The sequence below is a fragment of the Elephantulus edwardii genome, unplaced genomic scaffold (genome assembly GCF_000299155.1).
Source record: "Elephantulus edwardii isolate Elephantulus edwardi_28Jun2011 unplaced genomic scaffold, EleEdw1.0 scaffold00004, whole genome shotgun sequence".
NCBI lineage: Eukaryota > Metazoa > Chordata > Mammalia > Macroscelidea > Macroscelididae > Elephantulus > Elephantulus edwardii.
Window position 1 is genome coordinate 34,989,082 of NW_006399754.1, and position 18,815 is coordinate 35,007,896.

Genomic DNA, 18,815 nt, shown 5'->3' on the forward strand with positions numbered 1-18,815 from the left:
GGTACAGCCGTGTGGTGAGGAGGCACAGGGGTGGGCAGTGCCCGTCTGTCATGTCCAGGGTGTTAGGGGCCGGGGCTGACCTCATGCCACATTCCAGCAGCCAGTCTGTAACCTGTGAGAAGGATGAGAATGTCCTCATGTTAGCACTTCGGAGGACTTTCCTCACTTACCCCGGACGGGTCACAAGAAAGGCCAATCCCTAGAACAGGACATCATGTCTGGTCAGGCAAGAACAGGGAACCGCCTTGGTGACGTGGCCTGGACAGCCGCTGCTCCAGATGGCCTGAGGGTGCTGCCGGGCCGGTTCGTTCTGCTGTCCACGGGTCAGTGAGCTGGAGCTCTTCAGCCGAGCTGGTGACAGTGACAGGCTGGGTGGGAGGGCCGCATGGGCCGGGTGATGAGGGAGAGGGTGACACATTGTACCCAAGGTCCCTCAGGTGCCTGTCCTGGCCTCTGGTGGGGCGAGAGCTGCAGGGGCCACCTGCAGTCTGATGGCTGTGCCTCCCCTCCCCTGCCTCTAGGAACCTGTCCGCTTTGTCAAGCGGCCAGAGTTTGCGAGGAGGCACTGTCGGTATCTGGAGGGACACAGGCCCTAGTGGCGCAGTGATGAAAGCTCGTGGCCATTCTCCAGAATTCCAGGGTTCCACCCCGCCACCGCAGCTGCTCCGTGGGGGAAAGACGAACATCCTCCTTCTGTGAGAGTCCACTCTCCACGGATCCCGATGCTTGGCCGCCCTCCAGCAGGTTCCTGGGGTCTCTCCATGCAGGAGCACACTGCCCAGCTCTGTCCCTGGGAGCGGCTAGTGGATTTGAACTGCCCCCTCCAAACCACCCGAACTTGCTAGAAATGTGTTGGCTGTTCTGTGCTGTCCTGCAGAGTCGTTGGGCAGTGGGTGACGCAGTGACAGTGGGATTGACTCCGACCTAAGAGTCTGTGATTTAGCCCCTGCCTAGCAAGCTCTGATGGTCTAGGGGGTAGAGTTATGCTGCCAGTTCAAACGCGGGAGGTTCAAATCCACCATCTGCTCCACAGGAGAAGGATGGGCGGTCTCCTCCTGTGCAGGTACAGACTCTGAAACCTGGGGGGCAGCTGTGAGTTGGCCCCAACTTGACGGCAATGAGCGGCTGTTGCTGGTTGGATTAGTCTGTGGGGAGGGGCAGTTTGAACCGTCAGCTGCCCCTTGAGAGAAAGATGGACAGACTGCTCTGCACGATATACAGCCTCTGAGAAACCCTAAAGGGCAGCTGGGCACGATTCCGGACTGTCCTGGTCAGTGAAGGAATCCAAGTAGTTCTCTTGAAGGAGCTGGGGTGGTGCAGTGTTACTGTGCTCAGCTGCTAACTGAAGGATTGCCGGTTCGAAGCCACCAGCTCCTCTGTGGGAGACAGAACAGTCTGTTCCTGGAACCACTGCAGCCTTGGTACTGGAGTGGGAATGGCCTGCTCTGTCCCGCAGGCTGCTGGGAGTAGCACGTGGCCCAGGGACAGCAGCTTTGGGCTTGGTGTCTGGTCTGCCATTGGCACCACGTGCAGCGACAGCTTCTAATCATTCTTACTCTGGAAAAGCTTCCCCCTGGGGTGTCAGAGCTGGGAGAGCAGCGGGCAGGGTGGTGGGTTTGTGGGGTGAAGCTGTGGCTCCAGGGGCTGCCTGTGACCCCAGGAGAACGTGGTGCTCGGTGCTGCTGGTCCACCCACAGCCAGGGCCAGGGGCTGCCTGTGACCCCAGCAGGATGTGGAGCTCGGCGCCGCTGGTCCGCCCACAGCCAGGCTGGTACCTGCCGGCGGCTCACAGCCCCACACAGAGTCAGTGGTTGACACTCCGGAGTGTGAGAACCCAGAGCCTCCTCCGAGGGAAGGCCTGGCACTGTGAAGCCAGCCGTCATTGGCCTCTGGAGCCCAGGCGGGGTCCCTGTGCTTCTGGGGGGATGCGCTGGCCTCTGCTGGTACGTGGAGTCAGGCGCTGTCCCTCCTGTGGAGGGTTCAGGCATCTGGTGATGCAGAATAAAGTGGGGTGGTTTGTTAGGGTGTTGATGTCACCTGGCAGTTAGAACTGTGCATCAGTGTCACGGTGACGGTAACTCCCAGCAGCAGCATGGACAGCCTCCGTGGGCAGTGCAGCCCAGCTGCTGACCAGAGGCTGGGGGGAGTCCACCCAGCGGCACCTCGGAAGAAAGGCCTGCGTGCCTCCTCCCGCTGCGAGGAATCAGGGGCATTGTGCTGCTGGGCCAGTGTCCAGCCACTGTCTGATCACGTGTGACTCGTGATGGGTCCCCACTGAGTCTGTCCGTTGTTGTGGGAGAAAACGGCCTGTCTCAAAGCGCCGCTGGTGGATTTGAACCACCTATCTTCCCATTAGCAGCTTGACACATTACAAACCATACTCCCCAGACGTAATAACCCCGCGGGGCAGGGCTGTTCTGTCCCCTCTTAAAAGCTCACTGCTGTCAGCTCAGACCCGACTGGGAACCGACTCTCTGCTGTCACTCGGATAGTGGCTCTCAGCCGTGCAGGGAGACGGCCAGCTCCCCCGGCGGCGCCGCGGACTGGACCGCCTGCCCTGAGGCCACACTCTGAGTGTGTGGACGCAGAGCTGTCTGAACCAGCTTGTTGGCAGCGGGCTCCATTTCTTGGGTTTTCTGTTTCCCTCAGCTTTTAAGACTTAAACAACAGCTCCCTTCCCTAAAGTGTCTGGCTTTCCTGGGACTTTATCGTGTGCCTGTATTTTGTTTCACTGAGCTTAATTATTTTATTTTACATTTACAATGTGTCATTTAGATGTATTTAATAGGTGGCTTAGACCACCACTAGGTGGCAATATTGGTTTTACGTTTCAAGGACTTAATTACGCAGTCTAATTAAGCAGTAACCCCGCCCCCATGCATGCATTTCTGGGATAATTAATTTAGGAGCTGGACTAAAACAGTATCTCTTTATTTATAAGATAGCAGAACATTCTTATTCTGAGATCCTTATCGTCCATCAGAGTCTGCTCTGTGTACCGAAGTTAAGAAAATCTTCTTTTTTTAAATAATGATAAAGGAATTTTTAACAACAGTGGGCTCAAGCGTGTCAGGATAGGACAGGGTTCAGTATGTTCCATAGGGGCTCTAGGATTTGTGCTCAACTTGATGGCACTTAACAGTGACAACATGTTGTTACTTGTACCTGTCTTTCTTATTTACAATTTTTAAAAACCAAACTGATTTGGGTGAACGTTTCAGAACGAATTGCTTTTCCACTGAACAAGTCCGACATGTCTGTTTGTGACCTTGGCTGCAATCCCTGTGCCGTCACAGCACTCTCCCCGCTTCCTCCCCATGTGTCCCCTTTCTGCCTGGCCTGCGTCTTTTCCCTTCCTGCCTTCTGTCCTTTCCTCCTTTGAGCTCACATGCCTGCGTTACTGTTCATCTCAGAGTTGTCTAGTTTTTGTCTGTTAGTTTAACTGTGAGAGTGAATCTAGGTCCAGGCTTGACGAGGACTAAGGGCCATAGCCTCTAGCTCCCACCAGTCTCTGTCAGACCAGAAGGCTGCTCTTTTGAGTTCAGCTCCACATTTCCCCCTGTTGTGTCTACCAAGGACTTCTATTGTAGTCTCTAAAAAAAAAAATCTAAAATGGTTGAATTTCATTTACTCTCAGTGTCCAGACTGTCCCATTTGAGCTGTATTTTTCAATATTATGGCTAAGCGTGTTTATATTGTAACTGTTTGTCTAATATGTAAACCTGCTGGAGCGTCATCTGTGAGTGGGTTCCAATTCGATGGTACACAACAACACACACACACACACACATCTGGAGTTGGGAAATCTAAAGGGACAGACGTGCTTAGCATTTCTTAAGCCGGAGGTACTGAAGGACAGATTCAAGCCGCGAGTTGCAATACTTAAGGATGCTTTGGGCAGAATATTGAAGGATTCAGGGAGCATTAAAAGAAGATGGAAGAAACATAGAGTCATTGTACCAGAAAGAATTGCCTGACACAGAATAATTTTTTTTTTAGTTTTATTCTAGTAATTTTAATGAACATTTACAGATTTTCATTCATTCATTGTTGCACTTTTCTCCCTGCCCAGCCTTCCCCCGCACCCCGGTTCACTCCTTTCTTTGAAAAAGAAAAGAAAAATTCTTTCATTGGTATATAATCTCCCGGCACCCCACCCACCGCCCCGAGTACACTCCACTATGAACCTTAATGACACAGAAGAATTTAATGAAACAATATATGATCGAGAAGCAATGGTGATGAAAGAGGAATTTCAAGCTGCTCTGAAGGAATTGGCAAAAACCAAGGCCTCAGGAATTGATGGAATACTAATTGACATGTTTCAGCAAACAGACGCTGCCCTGGATGTGCTCACCAGGTTGTGCTAAAAAATCTGGAGGGCAACTCCCTGGCCAACTGGCTGGAAGAGATCCATGTGGGAATAATCCTACTACAAAAATAGGTGACCTGACATAGTGTGGAAATTACAAATAGTATCATTAATATCATGCACTAGTAAAATCCTGCTGAAGGTCATCTAGGAACAACTGGAACAGTATATCAACAGAGAACTACCAGAAACATAGCCTGGATCTAGAAGAGGTCGTGACACTAAACACATTGTCGCCAAATGTTGGGTAAATTTTGACTGAAAGCAAAGCATACCAGAGAAATGTCTATCTGTATTTCATTGATTGTGCAATGGCTTTTGTGTTAACCTTGAGGAGAATGGAAATCCCAGAACACTTGATTGTGCTCATGTAAACCCTATTCTTGGACCAGGAGGCAGTTGTTAGAACAGATCATGGAAACACTGCATGGTTCAAAATTATGAAAGGAGTGTGTCAAGGACGCATCCTATCTCCATACCTTTTCAATCTTTATGTGAAACAGATCATTCAGGAGGCTGGGCTTTATGAGGAGGAGTGTGGCATCAGGATTGGAGTAAGGCTCATTAACAACCTATATTATGCAGATGACACAATCTTGCTGAATCCTAGGAGGACCTGCAACATTTGCTGCAGAAGGTCAAGGAATGTACGCTTCCATGTGGATTGAAGTTCAACATTAAGAAGACAAAGATTCTCACCTCAGGGCCAGTTGGCAGTACCATATGATAAATGGAGAAGAGATTGAAGTTGTTAATCATTTCAGTTTGCTTGGATCCACAATCAAAACTCTTTGCACAAGCAAATAAAAAGATGAATTGCATTAGGAAAGTCTGCTGTCAGGGACCTCTCTCTCTCCAGAATGCTAAAGAGTACTGATGTCAGTCTAGGGACCAAGGTTTGTCTGATCCCGGCCATGATCTTTGTAATTACGTGCTATGCATCAGAGCTGGACGTTGACTGAGGATGATAGAAGAAGGATTGATGCCTTTGAGCTGTGGTGCTGGAGAGCAGGATTGACTATCCCATGGACTGCCAGGAGAACAAACATCTGTATTGGAGAGGGTGAAACCAAGCTGCTCCTTGGAGGCTAGGAATTGGAAGCTTCATCTCACATACTTAGCCACGTGGCCAGAAGGGACTAGTTCTTGGAGAAGGGCATCATGCTTGGAAGGTTGGAGGGACAGCACAGGAGAGGAAGACCTTGGATGAGAGAGATTGACATGATAATGGTTTTAGGTGTCGGAGTCAGTGAGACTGGCTCAGGACAGGGCAGGGTGCAGAGCTGTTGTTCACAGGGTCACTGTGAGTTGAAGGTGACTTGCTGGCACATAACAACAATATATGAATAAGGATGACAGTAGATGAATTGGTGCTGTTGAGTGGTTGTGTGGAAGAAAAGTGCAGCCAGACTGTTCCTTGCAGGCAGGGATGGTGAAGCTTTGGCTCTTATGCCTCAGACATGTTGTTAGGGGGAGCTCGTTGGAGGGGGACATAATGCTTGGGAAGGTGGGGGGGCAGCACCGGGGAGGAAGACCCTCAGTGAACTAGACTGACACAGTGGCTGCAGTGGGTTCAGGTGTGTCAGAGATGAGGACGAGGTGCAGGACAGAACAGGGCTCAGGTCTGCTCACGGGGTCACTGTGAGTTGCACTCAGCAGAACCTAACACACACACACACACCTCTCCGTTACAGTGTTTGCTTTGTCAGATATGTGATTAACATTTGTGTTTATTTCATGACTTGCCTGTGGAGGACCCCGAGGAGGAGGGTCTGTAGACAGTCCTCTGGGGAAGGCGGTGTGGTGCGTGGACTGAGGACCACGGGAATAAGAGCCAAGTGCAGAAACGACACAGTAAAGGGGGACAGAGACTGTTGAGGTGGGGTGGCTCCCTGGTGCGTCCAGACCCAGCTGGAGCCGCTCGAAGGCCCAGGCAGAGTCTGGAGGAGCTTGGCCAGTTTCTGAAGAATTTCTGAAGGGGCCAGCAGGTGTGGGCCGGCAGGTGTGGGTTGGCAGGTGTGGGCCGGCAGGTGTGGGCCGGCAGGTGTGGGTCGGCAGGGGGCTTGCTGAGCAGTGGAAGCTTACTGTTGTTTGCTGCTGCCCGCTTGGCCCCTGGGACCCCACGCACCTGGCCCCAAGCCGCACCTGGCCCTGCACCGTCTCCGTGGTCAGTTTTGGATCTAACGCCACGCCCACAGTGTTTTCGTTGGTGAATTGCCAGGCTTCTGTCCTTAGTTGTTCTTCTGGAAGCCGCCTTGAGGTCTGTTAGAAACATGCCGGCCTTAGTGTGATGCATGGAGGCCGCACGTGAAGGGTGCTGGCCGGAGTGGAACCTGGTATCCCCCGAGGACGGTGATCACTCTCTGAACCACATGGTCTTATGTGGAAGCTCACACATCGAGACCCACTGCTGCTGAGTCCGTTCTGCCTCATGGAGTCCCCGTGACGGAGTAGAACTGTCCAGAGGTCTCCTAGGCCATGGTCTTTACACAAACAGATGTCCAAGTCTTTCCTCCCTGGGTCTGCTGGGAGTTTGAACTATCAACCTTCTGGTTGGCAGCAAACACTTTACCACTGTGCGACCAGGCCTCCTTGTGAAATCTTAAAACCCACCACCCCAAGCTGTCAAGTCGATTCTGTTCATGGCGGCCCTCCTTGGGGTTTCCATGGTGGTAAATTTTTATGGGAGGAAATGGCCTCTTTTTTTCTCCCATGAGGTGGCTGGGGGATTTGAACTGTAAACCTTTAGGTTAGCAGCCCAACAATTAGCCTGATACACCAGCAGGGCTCTCTGTGGAAGCCCACTGCCTCCGAGTGGATTCCAGCTCGTTAACACTCTGTCATGTTGTTAGATAGTAAACCTGGTATGGGAGGAAACTGCCCGTCTTTTTCCCAAGGAGAAGTTGGTGGATTTGAAGCTCTGACCTTCAGGTTAGCAGCACAACGCGGTGCCTTTGCTCCCTGGTGGAGGCTTAGTGGGGTGCGTCTCAGGGGAGGAGCTGTGCTGGCCCCTGGAGAAGAGTCCGGTTCTGCGGGGCACTGGCCGGGGTGCACACCTGGGACAGAACCAGGTGTCGGCCTGTCGTCCCTCCAGGGTTTTCAGCTGTTCGGGGTGTGTTCTGAGTTTCCTGAGCACGAGCTCATCACAAACACACCCGGAGTTGCTCAGGGAGGGAGCTTGTGGTAGTGAGTTCTATCACTTGGATATTTAGCCAGTAGCCCAGCATAGCCCTTTGCCGTGCCTCCCACAGTGCCAGATGCCTAGTGGTGCTGTTTGTTTATTCCTTTCTCCTGGCAGGTTGTGCTTGGAGACAAAGCCTGCCAAAAATTAAGGTGCAAAATAATTTCATGATTCCTGTGATTAACCATCTCCTTCTGGCCTCTGGCTGCCCCTCAGAGTCATTACCTGGGCTGGCTCTGCCTGTGGGTGTAAAATGGGATCTTATTAAAAACACAAACGTTTCCCATCTTACCCTGCGCTTGTAAAACGCGCGTCTCTCGTGAGGTTCAGCACTGCATCTGGGACTGTACCCAGCGGGGCGAGGCGTGTATTCTGAGGAAGCTGCGTCTGTGTGCCGTGTGTTTCTCATCTGATGGCGCTGATCTATAGTCTGTTTGTTTCTTCCCCTCCCCCCTTTTTTAATTGCTTTGCTTAAAAGGTTCGTATACACTGTGTTTCATTCTACATTCACATTGTGTTTCATACTTTTACTCAGCAAGTTCTTGGGTTTTATCAAGTGTTCGAGCCCAGGGGGCATAGTAGGTTTGACTATTAACAAGAAGGTCAGAAGTTCTAATCTACCAGCTGTTCTGAAGGAGAAAAAATGAGGCTGGTTGCTCCCGTTAGGACATAGAGCCTTAGAAACCTCAATAGTTGGCTGCCTAAATTGATGGAAAACTAGTATATTCTCTGGAGGAGTCTCAGGCTAAAATGAGCTTGCAACAACTTATTCTGGTCTTGTAGCAAAGGGTCATTTGTTTGTGGGGCCGAATAGCCACGCATTCCGTGTCCTCATGTTCCTGACTCCCCTCCTTCTGTTGCCCCTCCCGACTAGAGACCAGCTGTTGTCTGTGGAGTGGACGCGTGCGAGCTTCTAAGACCATGGGCACCACGTAACACACTGCGAGGCAGAACAGTGATGTGCTGTACGCATTATTAGGTTGCCTGGAATCACCCTGAGATGTGACACGAAGCCTCCACCACGACAGCTGCTTTTTCCTCTTGGTCATTGTTGTAAATACATCTATCACAAACCTCAGCCAGTTCAAGTGTTTACGGATGTATAACTTTTAAGCAGTAATCACGGTACATGGCTGTGGCTAATTGCCTCCTTTGTCACGAGATCAGAATTACCTGGGTGGTGACCTGCCATTTCTGAACATTTTGATCAAAGATTCAGTAGAAGAATCCTCATCAAAAGGGGAGAAATGTAGAACAGAATTTAAATTTTTTATAGACTAAGTCTGCTTTGATGTTCTTTTCAGAGCTATATCTACATGAGATCAAGTTGACAGTTCAAAAGATGAAATAAGAAACTAGGGGGCACTTAGTTTATTTTTCTAGAAGAGGAGGGCAGGAACTCAGAAAAAGGGTGAGAACGGTTGGGCAGCTCAGGAGGGTAATAACTGCCACAGAATTGAATGCGTGGAAACTGTTGGCGTGGTTTAGGTTTTGTTGGATATATTCTTACAACAGCAGTATACATAAAATTGCAAGAAAGAAACTAGTCAGTTCTAAGAAAACAAGGATTCTGTCACAATATTAAGGACTCAGAAGTGTAACCTCTAACCAGAGCACAGAGCAAGATAACACTTGACCGAGAAATTGCTCAGGACTGGGAACAGAGAAATAAGTCACTGGAGAAGGATTACTTGATTTCAGGGATTTAGTTGTGTTCCCTCAAAAATACATGTCAACTTGGCAAGGCCATGGTCCCCCGAAGCTCTGCTGCGTGGTCTAAATCCTGACCCCTCTCGTGCTCTGAGGGAGGAGTACATCACGAGAGGTCATTATGTGATCACCCCCACATTGTGATCAGACGTGAGAGCAAATCACTTGTAAAGGGGACAATGGAATCTTAGGAGAATTGCCAGAATGTGCCACCCAAGTGCTGTGGCCTTGTCTGAATCCAGCTTGAATTTCTGACAGTTGACTGGTGCTGTCCACTTCCAGCCATTCTCTGAGGCTGTAAATGCCCTGGAGGAGATGACTCATGAAGCTGCTGGTGGATTAGAGTCAGCAAAGAGGTCCATAGCACAGCTCCCCGTAGACCAGGCCCTGGAGCGCCCTTGGGCCGTTGCTCTGTTGTTGTTTGCTCAGACCCACAGCTGACCCTCCAGCAGGCTTTCAGAGGCTGTAAATGGCAAGGGAAGAGATTACGCATCTTTCTCTCACGGAGAAGGTGGTAGGTTCAAACTGCATCTCTTAGGGATGGCAGCAGAATTCTTTACCGCTGAGCTATCCCCACACAGCCGTACACTGCTAAGTATCATTTCAATTAAAGTGTGCACAAGGTAGAAAAACTGGGAGATGGTGTGTAGACAAGGGAAAAAGACCTCGAGCAGTGGAGCTCAGGCCTGTCGCTCCAGCCACTGGTCAGTCCAGCTCGCTGAGGGTCTGTCTGCTCTCTCACTGAGCCCACCCTCCTTTCCAGCATGTTCTTTCTCTAGAGACTGGTTCACCTCAAAATAGACCCAAAGTAAGACCAGGTTTCACCGTCTTTGCCTTTAAGGAACAGCCTCGTTGCCTCCCCTCCAAGGTGTAACTGCCCCCTTGGCCGCCCGAGCGATGCCCCGTGTGCCGGTCACCAGCACCGCAGTTCAGAGGCGCGGGTTCTTTGCTTTCCCTTATCATTGTCCAGCCTTCAGAAGCTAAGGAAACGGCGGCTTGGATCAGGAGCACCAGCTCTTTACACTGATGATCTACAGGAGCAGGTGCTCTAGGCAGACCCCCAACAATGATGCTTACTTGTGCTTTATTGATTATGCAAAGGCATTTGACCATGTGGACCATGACAAATCAACTTCAAGAAGAATGGGAATCCCCGGATCCTTAAATGTGCTCATTCAAGACCTGTTCCCTTGTTTTGTTTGGCAGAGCTTTGTTTAGCTGTTGTGATGTGCTGTTGGGTCAGCTGTGACTCAGTGACCCCATGAACCAGGGATGTGCATCCTCGGAATTTCTCATACCCTTGAGCCCGTTGTTACCGTCACCGTGTCGGTCCAGCTCACTCAGGGCCTTTCTCCCTTTTACCGACCCTCCGCCTTTCCATGATGTCCGTTTCCAAGGATCGGCCTCTCCCAGCAACATGCCCGAAGTGTGTGAGGTGCGGCTCCACCACCCTCACCTCTGAGGGGCATGGCTGCCCTTTCTATTGTCCTGGTGACCGGCTCCTGTAAAGCGTGGCCTGGGAGCCTTGGGGGCAGTCCCACCCTGTCCCGCGGCTCATGGTCAGAATGGACTGTGCACGGTCGTGACAGCACGCGGTGGCTGCATAACAAGGTTCCGGGGCTCTTACCTCGGGATCCTGCCTTCTGGACACAGCATTGTTTTATTTATTTCTGAGTTCCCTTCCATTCTCTCTCCATCTATGGTTAGTTTTTTCTCTAAATAATTGGAATAATGTTGATGTCTTTTCCCCCTTGTTTAACATAGAGACATTTTCTTTCTTCTAAAGTCTTTCTTTTTATAGTTTCAATTGCCATCTAATTGCTCATCAGATGCTTTTTTAGAAAAAGCTTTTCTTTTGTGTTTGCTGTTCTTTTGCAATCTCGATCACATTAGCGCTCACGCATAATTATGTCAAAGTTTTATGCAAATAGTAATGACGTTCATTTTCTTTACACGTGCTCTTTTGCCCTCAAGAATAAAAAATCGTGTGTGTATGTGTGTGTGTGTATGTGCATAGAGATATTGAAAAGCCAGTGACAGTGGCTGTCTAGTTCCGCAGCCACTGTGGGCAGCCGTGCACGACGTGTCCCACGCCGCCCTGGTTAACCCCTTCAGCCTCTCTCTACACCCTTTCCCGTACTGTCCTGGTTAACCCCCGGGAGTCTTTCTCTACACCTTTCTCACGCCGCCCTGGTTAACCCCTTCAGCCTCTCTCTACACCCTTTCTCACACGCTGTGCTATTCTGCTTAAGCCTTCATTGTTGATGTCTCATTTCATTTTTGTACAGGACATGGGAAATGAACCTTTCCTAAATTAAAGAAAGGAGACTTTTTGACTGCCCGTGCCAGAGGCTTACAGTTAAAAAACGCCATTCTTTTCTAGGTGAAAATGTGAAACCTCAAAATGATAAAACAAGACCAGATTCTGTGGTCAGCTGTAGTCTGGTGGAGCCCGTCGCCCCTGAGGTGCTGGTCCTCAGGCCCCTTCAGGCTGGGAACGGGCCTCTGCCCTGTGGCCCAGCTCCAGGCCAAGCAGTGTTGCTGTTGTTGTGTACTGCCAAGTCGAACCCCGCCCCCAGCTGCCCCGCAGTGGGTTTTTAGAGGCAGTAAATTGCATGGGAGGAGACTGCCTGTCTGAACCACATGCCTTTGGGTTGACAGCGTAGCTCCTTCCCACTGTGGCCCCAGAGCTCCCAAGCCTGACCGTAGAGAGACGTGTAAGGTGACCGATTACACCAGGAGGCACTCAGTCCCTACAGCAATCTGCCACGCAAGGTAAAACAGGCTGCATTTGCCCAGGCAAACTGCAGCGCAGAGGTAGATGGTTCAAATCCACCAGCTGCTCCGCAGGAGGACGGGTGATCTCCTCCCGTGCGATTAACTGCCTCTGAAAACCCACTGGAGGGTTCAGCTGAGGGCCGGTTATGACTCTATAGGACACTGCAAAGCCAGAAGGCAGGAAGGAGGAGGAAAAGATGGGCCAGTGGACGCAAGACACGGAGGGAGGGAGTGGACAGAGGATGTGGGACTTGTGGGCAGTGATGTTATCCAGACAGATGTGTGTGAATCGTGGATTGGAAAATTAATTTACTTCTTAAACTTTGACATGAGTCACAAAAAAATTTTCAACATTATCTTCTTAAAAAATTTTGTATGCTGCATTGAAACAGATGAGGGAGAGAAGAATTTAAAAGTGATATATGATAGGGTATTATAGTTATCACAAGAGTCCAGAATTAAGGGTGCATAGTGGAGTGTACTCGGGGTGGTGGGAGGGGTGCGGGGGGATTGTATACCAAACAAAGAATTTTTCTTTTACTTTTTCAAAGAGAGGAGCAAACTGGGGGGGGGGGGGGGGGGGGGGGGGGGGGGGGGGTGGGGGGGGGGGAAGGGCTGGTCAGGGAGAAAAGTGCAACAGTGAATGAATGGAAATACAAAATCTCTGTAAATGTTCATTAAAATTATTAAAAGAAGATTAAAAAAATTATATGAACTTGTAGCCTGTTAAGAACAGGAATATTTCAGTTATGGATTTGTTAGTAAGTCCTTTTACTCGTAGCTGTTAAGAGGATACTCCTGTGTAGATAAACAGCCCAGTGGGTACTGTGGTTTGTTGCAGGGTGAAGTGAAGGCATGTTAGATGCAAACTTTCTGAGACTTTGTATCAACTCAGAGCACACTGTGTTAGGTGCCATCCAGTCAGTAGGACTCGTAGTGACCCTATGAGTGACAGGTCTGCACCCTGTCCCAGCCAGAAGGTCAGTGGTTCAGACCCACCAGCTGCTACAGGCAGGAAGGTCTGTGAGGCTGCCTGTCAGGTGACAGCCCAGGAAGCCCCGTGGGGCAGTTCTGCTCCTCCAGGTGGGGTCGCTGTGAGCCGGGATCCGTTCCTCGCCCCACGGCCACCAGCAGGAGACGGCCACCCCATTCCTGCATGACTCCATTGACGTAAGGAAGGAAAACCCTGTATCCAGTCAGACCGTATCCTCAGGTGCAGGGCCTCGGACGTCCTGAGGTGGGAACAGTTCAGGGTTGGAGGGGTTGCCGGGGGTTGCCTGCAAGCATTGTCTTTTCAGTTCAACCCTTGAGGGCCAACCAAAAGGTTGGCAGTTTGAGCCCAAGTCTCTTCATGGGGACAGAGCTTAGCCAGCTGCGCCTGTAACGCTGACACACAGCTTAGGAGACCATCCGGGAAGTCGGCTCTGTCACCGTGAGCTCGGGCTGACGCAGTGACGCCTAACCACTGTTTTAGACCTGTTTTTAAAATGCATGCAGCCATCTTGTGTTTGTATCTCTGTGGTTTTTATCTGTTGTTATTGTTGTTATGTGCCGTCGAGTCGCTTGCGACTCATAGCGACCCTATGTACAACAGCCCTAAACTCCGCTCTGTCCTGTGCCAATCGCACTGTCTCCGACACTCCCATCCCAATTATCCCAGTCACTGAATCAATCCACCTCATAGAGGGCCTTCCCCTCCTGCACTGTCCCTCCACCCTCCCAAGCATGATGTCCTTCTCCAAGGACCGGTCTCTCCTCACAACATGTCCAAAGTATGTTAGATGGAGCCTCAGAATCCTTGCCTCCAAGGAGCCACCCAGTTTAACCCTTTCCAGGATGAATCTATTTGTTTTCCTAGCAGTCCGTGGTATTCTCAATACTCTTCTCCAGCATCACAGCTCAAAGGCATCAATTCTCCTTCTATCCTCCTTGGTCATTGTCCAACTCTCTGATGCATAACAAGTGATTGTGAAGACCATGGCCTGTATGAGATGCACCTTAGTCTCCAGAGAGACTCCATTGTTCTTCAGTATTTTGGAGAGGTCCCTAAGAGCAGACTTTCCCATGGCAATGCGCCTTTTAATTTCCTGATATATGTGTATTTATATATATTGTTGTTGTTGTGTGCCATCAAGTCAGAGCCAACACATAGCTTAACCTTCAGCAGGTTTTCAGAGGCACAGGAGGAGATTGCCCCCCCCCACACACACAGATGGCCTAGTAGCAAGAAGCTGCACTGTAGTCCCGAAGGCATGTGTTCAAATCCACCAGCTCCTCCTTTGCAATTTACTGCCTCTGGGTTGGTTCCTCTCCACATGGAGCAGTGCTTCAATCCCCAGGTAACATCTACGATGTTAGAAATACATACACATTTCTAATATTTACATGTTACATATTTTAATTATGTATTTGATGGCTTTGAACTGTGGTGCTGGAGAAGAATGTTGAATATATCATGGACTGCTAGGAGAACAAACAGGTTTGTCCTGGAGAGGGTGAAGGAAGAATGTTCCTTGGAGTCAAGGATTCTGAAGCTTTGTCTGACATACTTTGGCCATGTTGCAAGGAGGGACTGGTCCTTGGAGAGGGACATCATGTTTGGCAGAAAGAGGGGCGGCGCAGGAGAGGAAGATCCTCGATGAGATGGCTCGATTCTGTGAGTGGAGTGGTGGGAATGAGTGTGTTTGAGACGGCGAGGTTGGCACAGGATGGAACGGTGTTTAGGGCTTTTGTACATAGGGTCGCTATGAGTCGCAAGCAACTTGATGGCACATAACAACAACAGCAACAACATTATATATTCCACATATATACACATATACACACACACGGCTGACATTCCTGAAATCTTACTTCCATGCTACTTGGCTTTTGTTAGGACAATGTATTTGTCTTCTGTGCTCGTAAATAAAGTAATTTAAGCTTTAATTATCATGACCACAATCACCATAGGAGCCCTTGTGGCGTAGTGGGTTAAACATTGAGCTGCTTACTGAAAGGTTGGTGCTTTGAACCCACTGGCCGCTCTGCAGGGGACAGATGAGGCGTCTCTGTCTCTCTCTAGCAGTCTACTTAGCTTGCTTGCTTGGAAGAGTGCAGCCCACGTGCTCCTTCTCACATCCGTCGGGCTGTTGCTAGGAGAGACGATTCCTTGGAAAGGGACTTCTTGCTCGGAAGATGAATGGTCAGCAAGCGAGAGAAAGACCCTCAACTGGATGAACTTGACCCAGTGACTGCAGCAAAGGGCTCAGGTGTCAGAGACACTGAGACTGGCACAGGTGCAGATCTGTTGTGGTCACTATGAGTTACATGCCACAGCACCTAACAACAACAACAACATGGTTTTGAGTTTTAAACTTTGTCTTTCTTTCAGGACTACCCCAGCGTTGCCCTTCTCCATCAGCTGGGAAAGCTAGAAGGCGCATGGACCATTCTACCGCTGTTACCACAGTACGTTCACTTTCCAGGGACACACACGGTTGGCATTCCTGAAATCTTACTACCATGCTGCTTGGCTTTTCTGTTAGGACAATGTATTTGTCTTCTGATTTCGTAAATAAAATAATTCGAGCTTTGTTTATTATGAGCACAGTCACCGTAGGAGCCCTCGTGGTGCAGTGGGTTGAGCATTGAGCTGTTTACTTTGAACCCTGTGGCCCCTCTGCAGGTGAGGCTTTCTGCTCCTGCTAAGACTTACAGTTTCTGAAGCCTCAGGGGCAGTTCCGCTCTGTCCTGCAGGGTTGCCAAGAGTTCAGATTGACCTGATGACATTTTTACCAACTTTCTTTATGATTTAAACTAGTAAGCGAATAACTTTCTTTTTTTTTCTTTTCCACTTTGTTTTTTTTCTCTTTTCTTGGTTCATATTGTGTTTCATACGATCATTCCCATGCATTATGTTCTATAAAATTAATCACCACTGGACCTTGCCCATCACTACCCCATATTTTAAAAATATCCTTTTTCAAAGGTTAGTGCAAGTGCTTCAAGTTGGTATTTGAAAATTGTCTGTGTTTTGAACTGCTCTTATTAGAGAGCGAATGAATTTTAAGTCAGTCCCGCTGTTTGATAAAGCTTTAACACTTGACCTTCCTGTAAATGGAAACACGTAAATGAAGGAGAAGCGTGAGGGGGACAGAAGTCCCATATCTTGCCATTTTGTATGCCTTTCATCGTTTTCTACTTGGAAGTTTTAGACCATATTACAAAGTCATGTCACAGAGCTGATTATTATAACTCGTTTCTTTTTTGTCAGCTTTTCTGTAACGTATAGCAGAAATTCATCATGGATTTTCTTCTGTGAAGAAGAGACAAGAATACAAATTCCCAAACTCTTAGAAATGCTCAGAAGATATGACCCATCTAAGGTGAAGTAAAATTGCAATACCAGCGTTTACCCTTTGTAAGAAATGCTGAAAAGAGAGTTAATTTTCTTTCAGTGGTATTTGAAGCTAATAAAAGCCCTTTGAAATTGTGAGTCATTAAAAAGGGTGAAATAATAGTTGCGTATCTGGAGGCTGTGTTATAACTCTTCTCGTGCAAATGGCTCTGAATCCAATAACTCTCTGAGGTTTACAGCTTATGGAGCTTTTATAACAGGCCATTTTTAAAGAAAAGAAAAATCTATTTCTATGTGATAACTGTTATGGAGAGTTAAAAATTTATAGTATGTAATTCAGAAACAGTTCACATTAGAAATGTGATTAAGTTGGTTATTTCTCATAATAGAGACTACAGATTGTTTTACGTAACGAATATTTGTTGCGTGTATCTGCTTCAGAGTCTGTGGAAGACCCACATGGGTCTCTTAACAGCAGGTGGGAAGGAAGGACCGTTTCAGTACAAAGCAATTCCCCAGTTAGTCCAGTAGAGCCCACAGCCACAGCCTCCGTGGCCCTGGGACGGGAAGAAACCAAATGGGGCCTGGCTACCACTACTGTCCAGTTGGGTTTTGTAACTTTTTAGGCGTTTGAGGTTTTGTTCCACAGCTTTCTCTCATTCTGTCTGGGTCGCATCTTTTCTGGTCCTGATCAGAATAGTTGGCACGACTACTCTATTTTGAACCGGGTAGCCTGGCCTTTTATGTGCTTTTGAGTTTTGTTCCACATTTCCCCCACTCTGTCAAGAATATTTACCTTTTACAAGAATATTTACTTTTTACAGTGGCTGGTCACCCCAATGAAGAGGCACTTACTTCTTAGAATAACCAACCACTTAAGGTCAGAAAAGCAGATTTACTCAAAGGTAAAGCCCTGAAGTCAAGAAAGAGAAGCTAGGGGACGAATGGAATTGAGAGTTATAGGGAGGAAGTGGAGCAGGGCAGTTACCGTGTGGAAATGCTAGGTAATGTTACAAAGCAAATGTGTATGAATAGTTGACTGGAAAATAAGTTTTCTTTTTAAACTCACTCAAATCTCAATTTAAAAAAATATTGTTATTGCTACTCTTATAAAGAAAAAGATTAGCTCAAATTAAGAAGATGGATAATAATAATAGTTATAGTGGTTGTTGTTGTTGTTATGTGCCGTCGAGTCGTTTCCGACTCATAGCGACCCTATGCACAACAGCCCTAAACCCTGCTCTATCCTGCGTCAACAGCACCGCCTCTGACACACCCATCCCGATTACCCCAGTCACCGAATCAATCCATCTCATAGAGGGTCTTCCCCTCCTGCGCTGTCCCTCCACCCTCCCAAGCATGATGTCCCTCTCCAAGGACCCGTCCCTCCTGGCAACATGTCCAAAGTATGTCAGACGAAGCCCCAGAATCCTTGCCTCCAAGGAGTAGCTTGGTTTAATCCTCTCCAAGATGAATCTGTTTGTTTTCCTGGCAGTCCATGGTACATTCAGTACCCTTCTCCAGCACCACAGCTCAAAAGCATCCACTCTCCTTCTGTCCTCCCTAGCATTGTCCAACTCTCTGATGCATAACAAGCGATTGCAAAGACCATGGCCTGTATCAGGCGCACCTTAGTCTCCAGAGAGACACTGTTGCTTCTGAGTACCTTTGAAAGGTCCCTAACAGCAGACTTTCCCATCGTGATACGCTTTTTGATTTCCTGACTGCTGGTACCAAGAGTGTTGACTGTGGAGCCGAGCAAAGTGAAGCTGTGAACACTCTCAATCTCTTCATCATCCATCCTGACGCTGCTAATTGGTCCAGTGGCGAGAATCTTTGTCTTCTTGACATTGGTTATAGTGGTAGCCATTTTAATCTGCGGCCCTCAGGTCTGGTTTTAATTGTTTTTGTCAGACATTCTTCTAAGTGGTATAGCACTGGTCTGTACATTGCTGTACAGAGGTAACTCGTGGTTGCAGTGATGCTGAACACTGACACTAATGTGCCAAATGCGATAATGGTTCCCCATGGTGGACAGTGTTTGGTGGAGCTCCCTGATTAAAACAAGCCTGTAAGCAGGAGCAGCGTCCACTTCTGAAATGACTTGCCTCCAGAAACTCTATGAACAGTGCTCAGGCCTTTCCTTCATAGGGTTGCTGTGAGTTGTCTACGACTTGACAACACCTAACACCAACAACAGTAACAGTGGTACCTGGTCCCATCTCTAGTTCTTTTGATCTCAGGGTAGATGTGCCCAAGTTTCCTCTGGACTATTCATCCGTTGACTAGTTCACTCTGTGTTTTTTACTTTCTTCTTTCTCTGTTATTCCAGATGAATAGTACTTGCTTGATGATTTGATGTAGATGCAAACTATGGGAAAGCAGTAATCATTAGAATGAAGCACCAGGAGTCTATTAATGTCATAAAACCACCA

General features: G+C 48.6%; 1 protein-coding gene across 1 annotated transcript in view; it reads left to right on the forward strand.

Moving 5' to 3' along the window:
• Window positions 1–18,815, forward strand: part of B3GALTL (beta 1,3-galactosyltransferase-like) — a 79,086-nt gene that overhangs the window by 15,537 nt on the left and 44,734 nt on the right. The window contains exons 4-5 of the mRNA XM_006879634.1: window positions 15,415–15,491; window positions 16,297–16,408. Coding sequence (XP_006879696.1) covers window positions 15,415–15,491; window positions 16,297–16,408 — 189 coding nt within the window. The remainder of the gene's footprint in view (window positions 1–15,414; window positions 15,492–16,296; window positions 16,409–18,815) is intronic.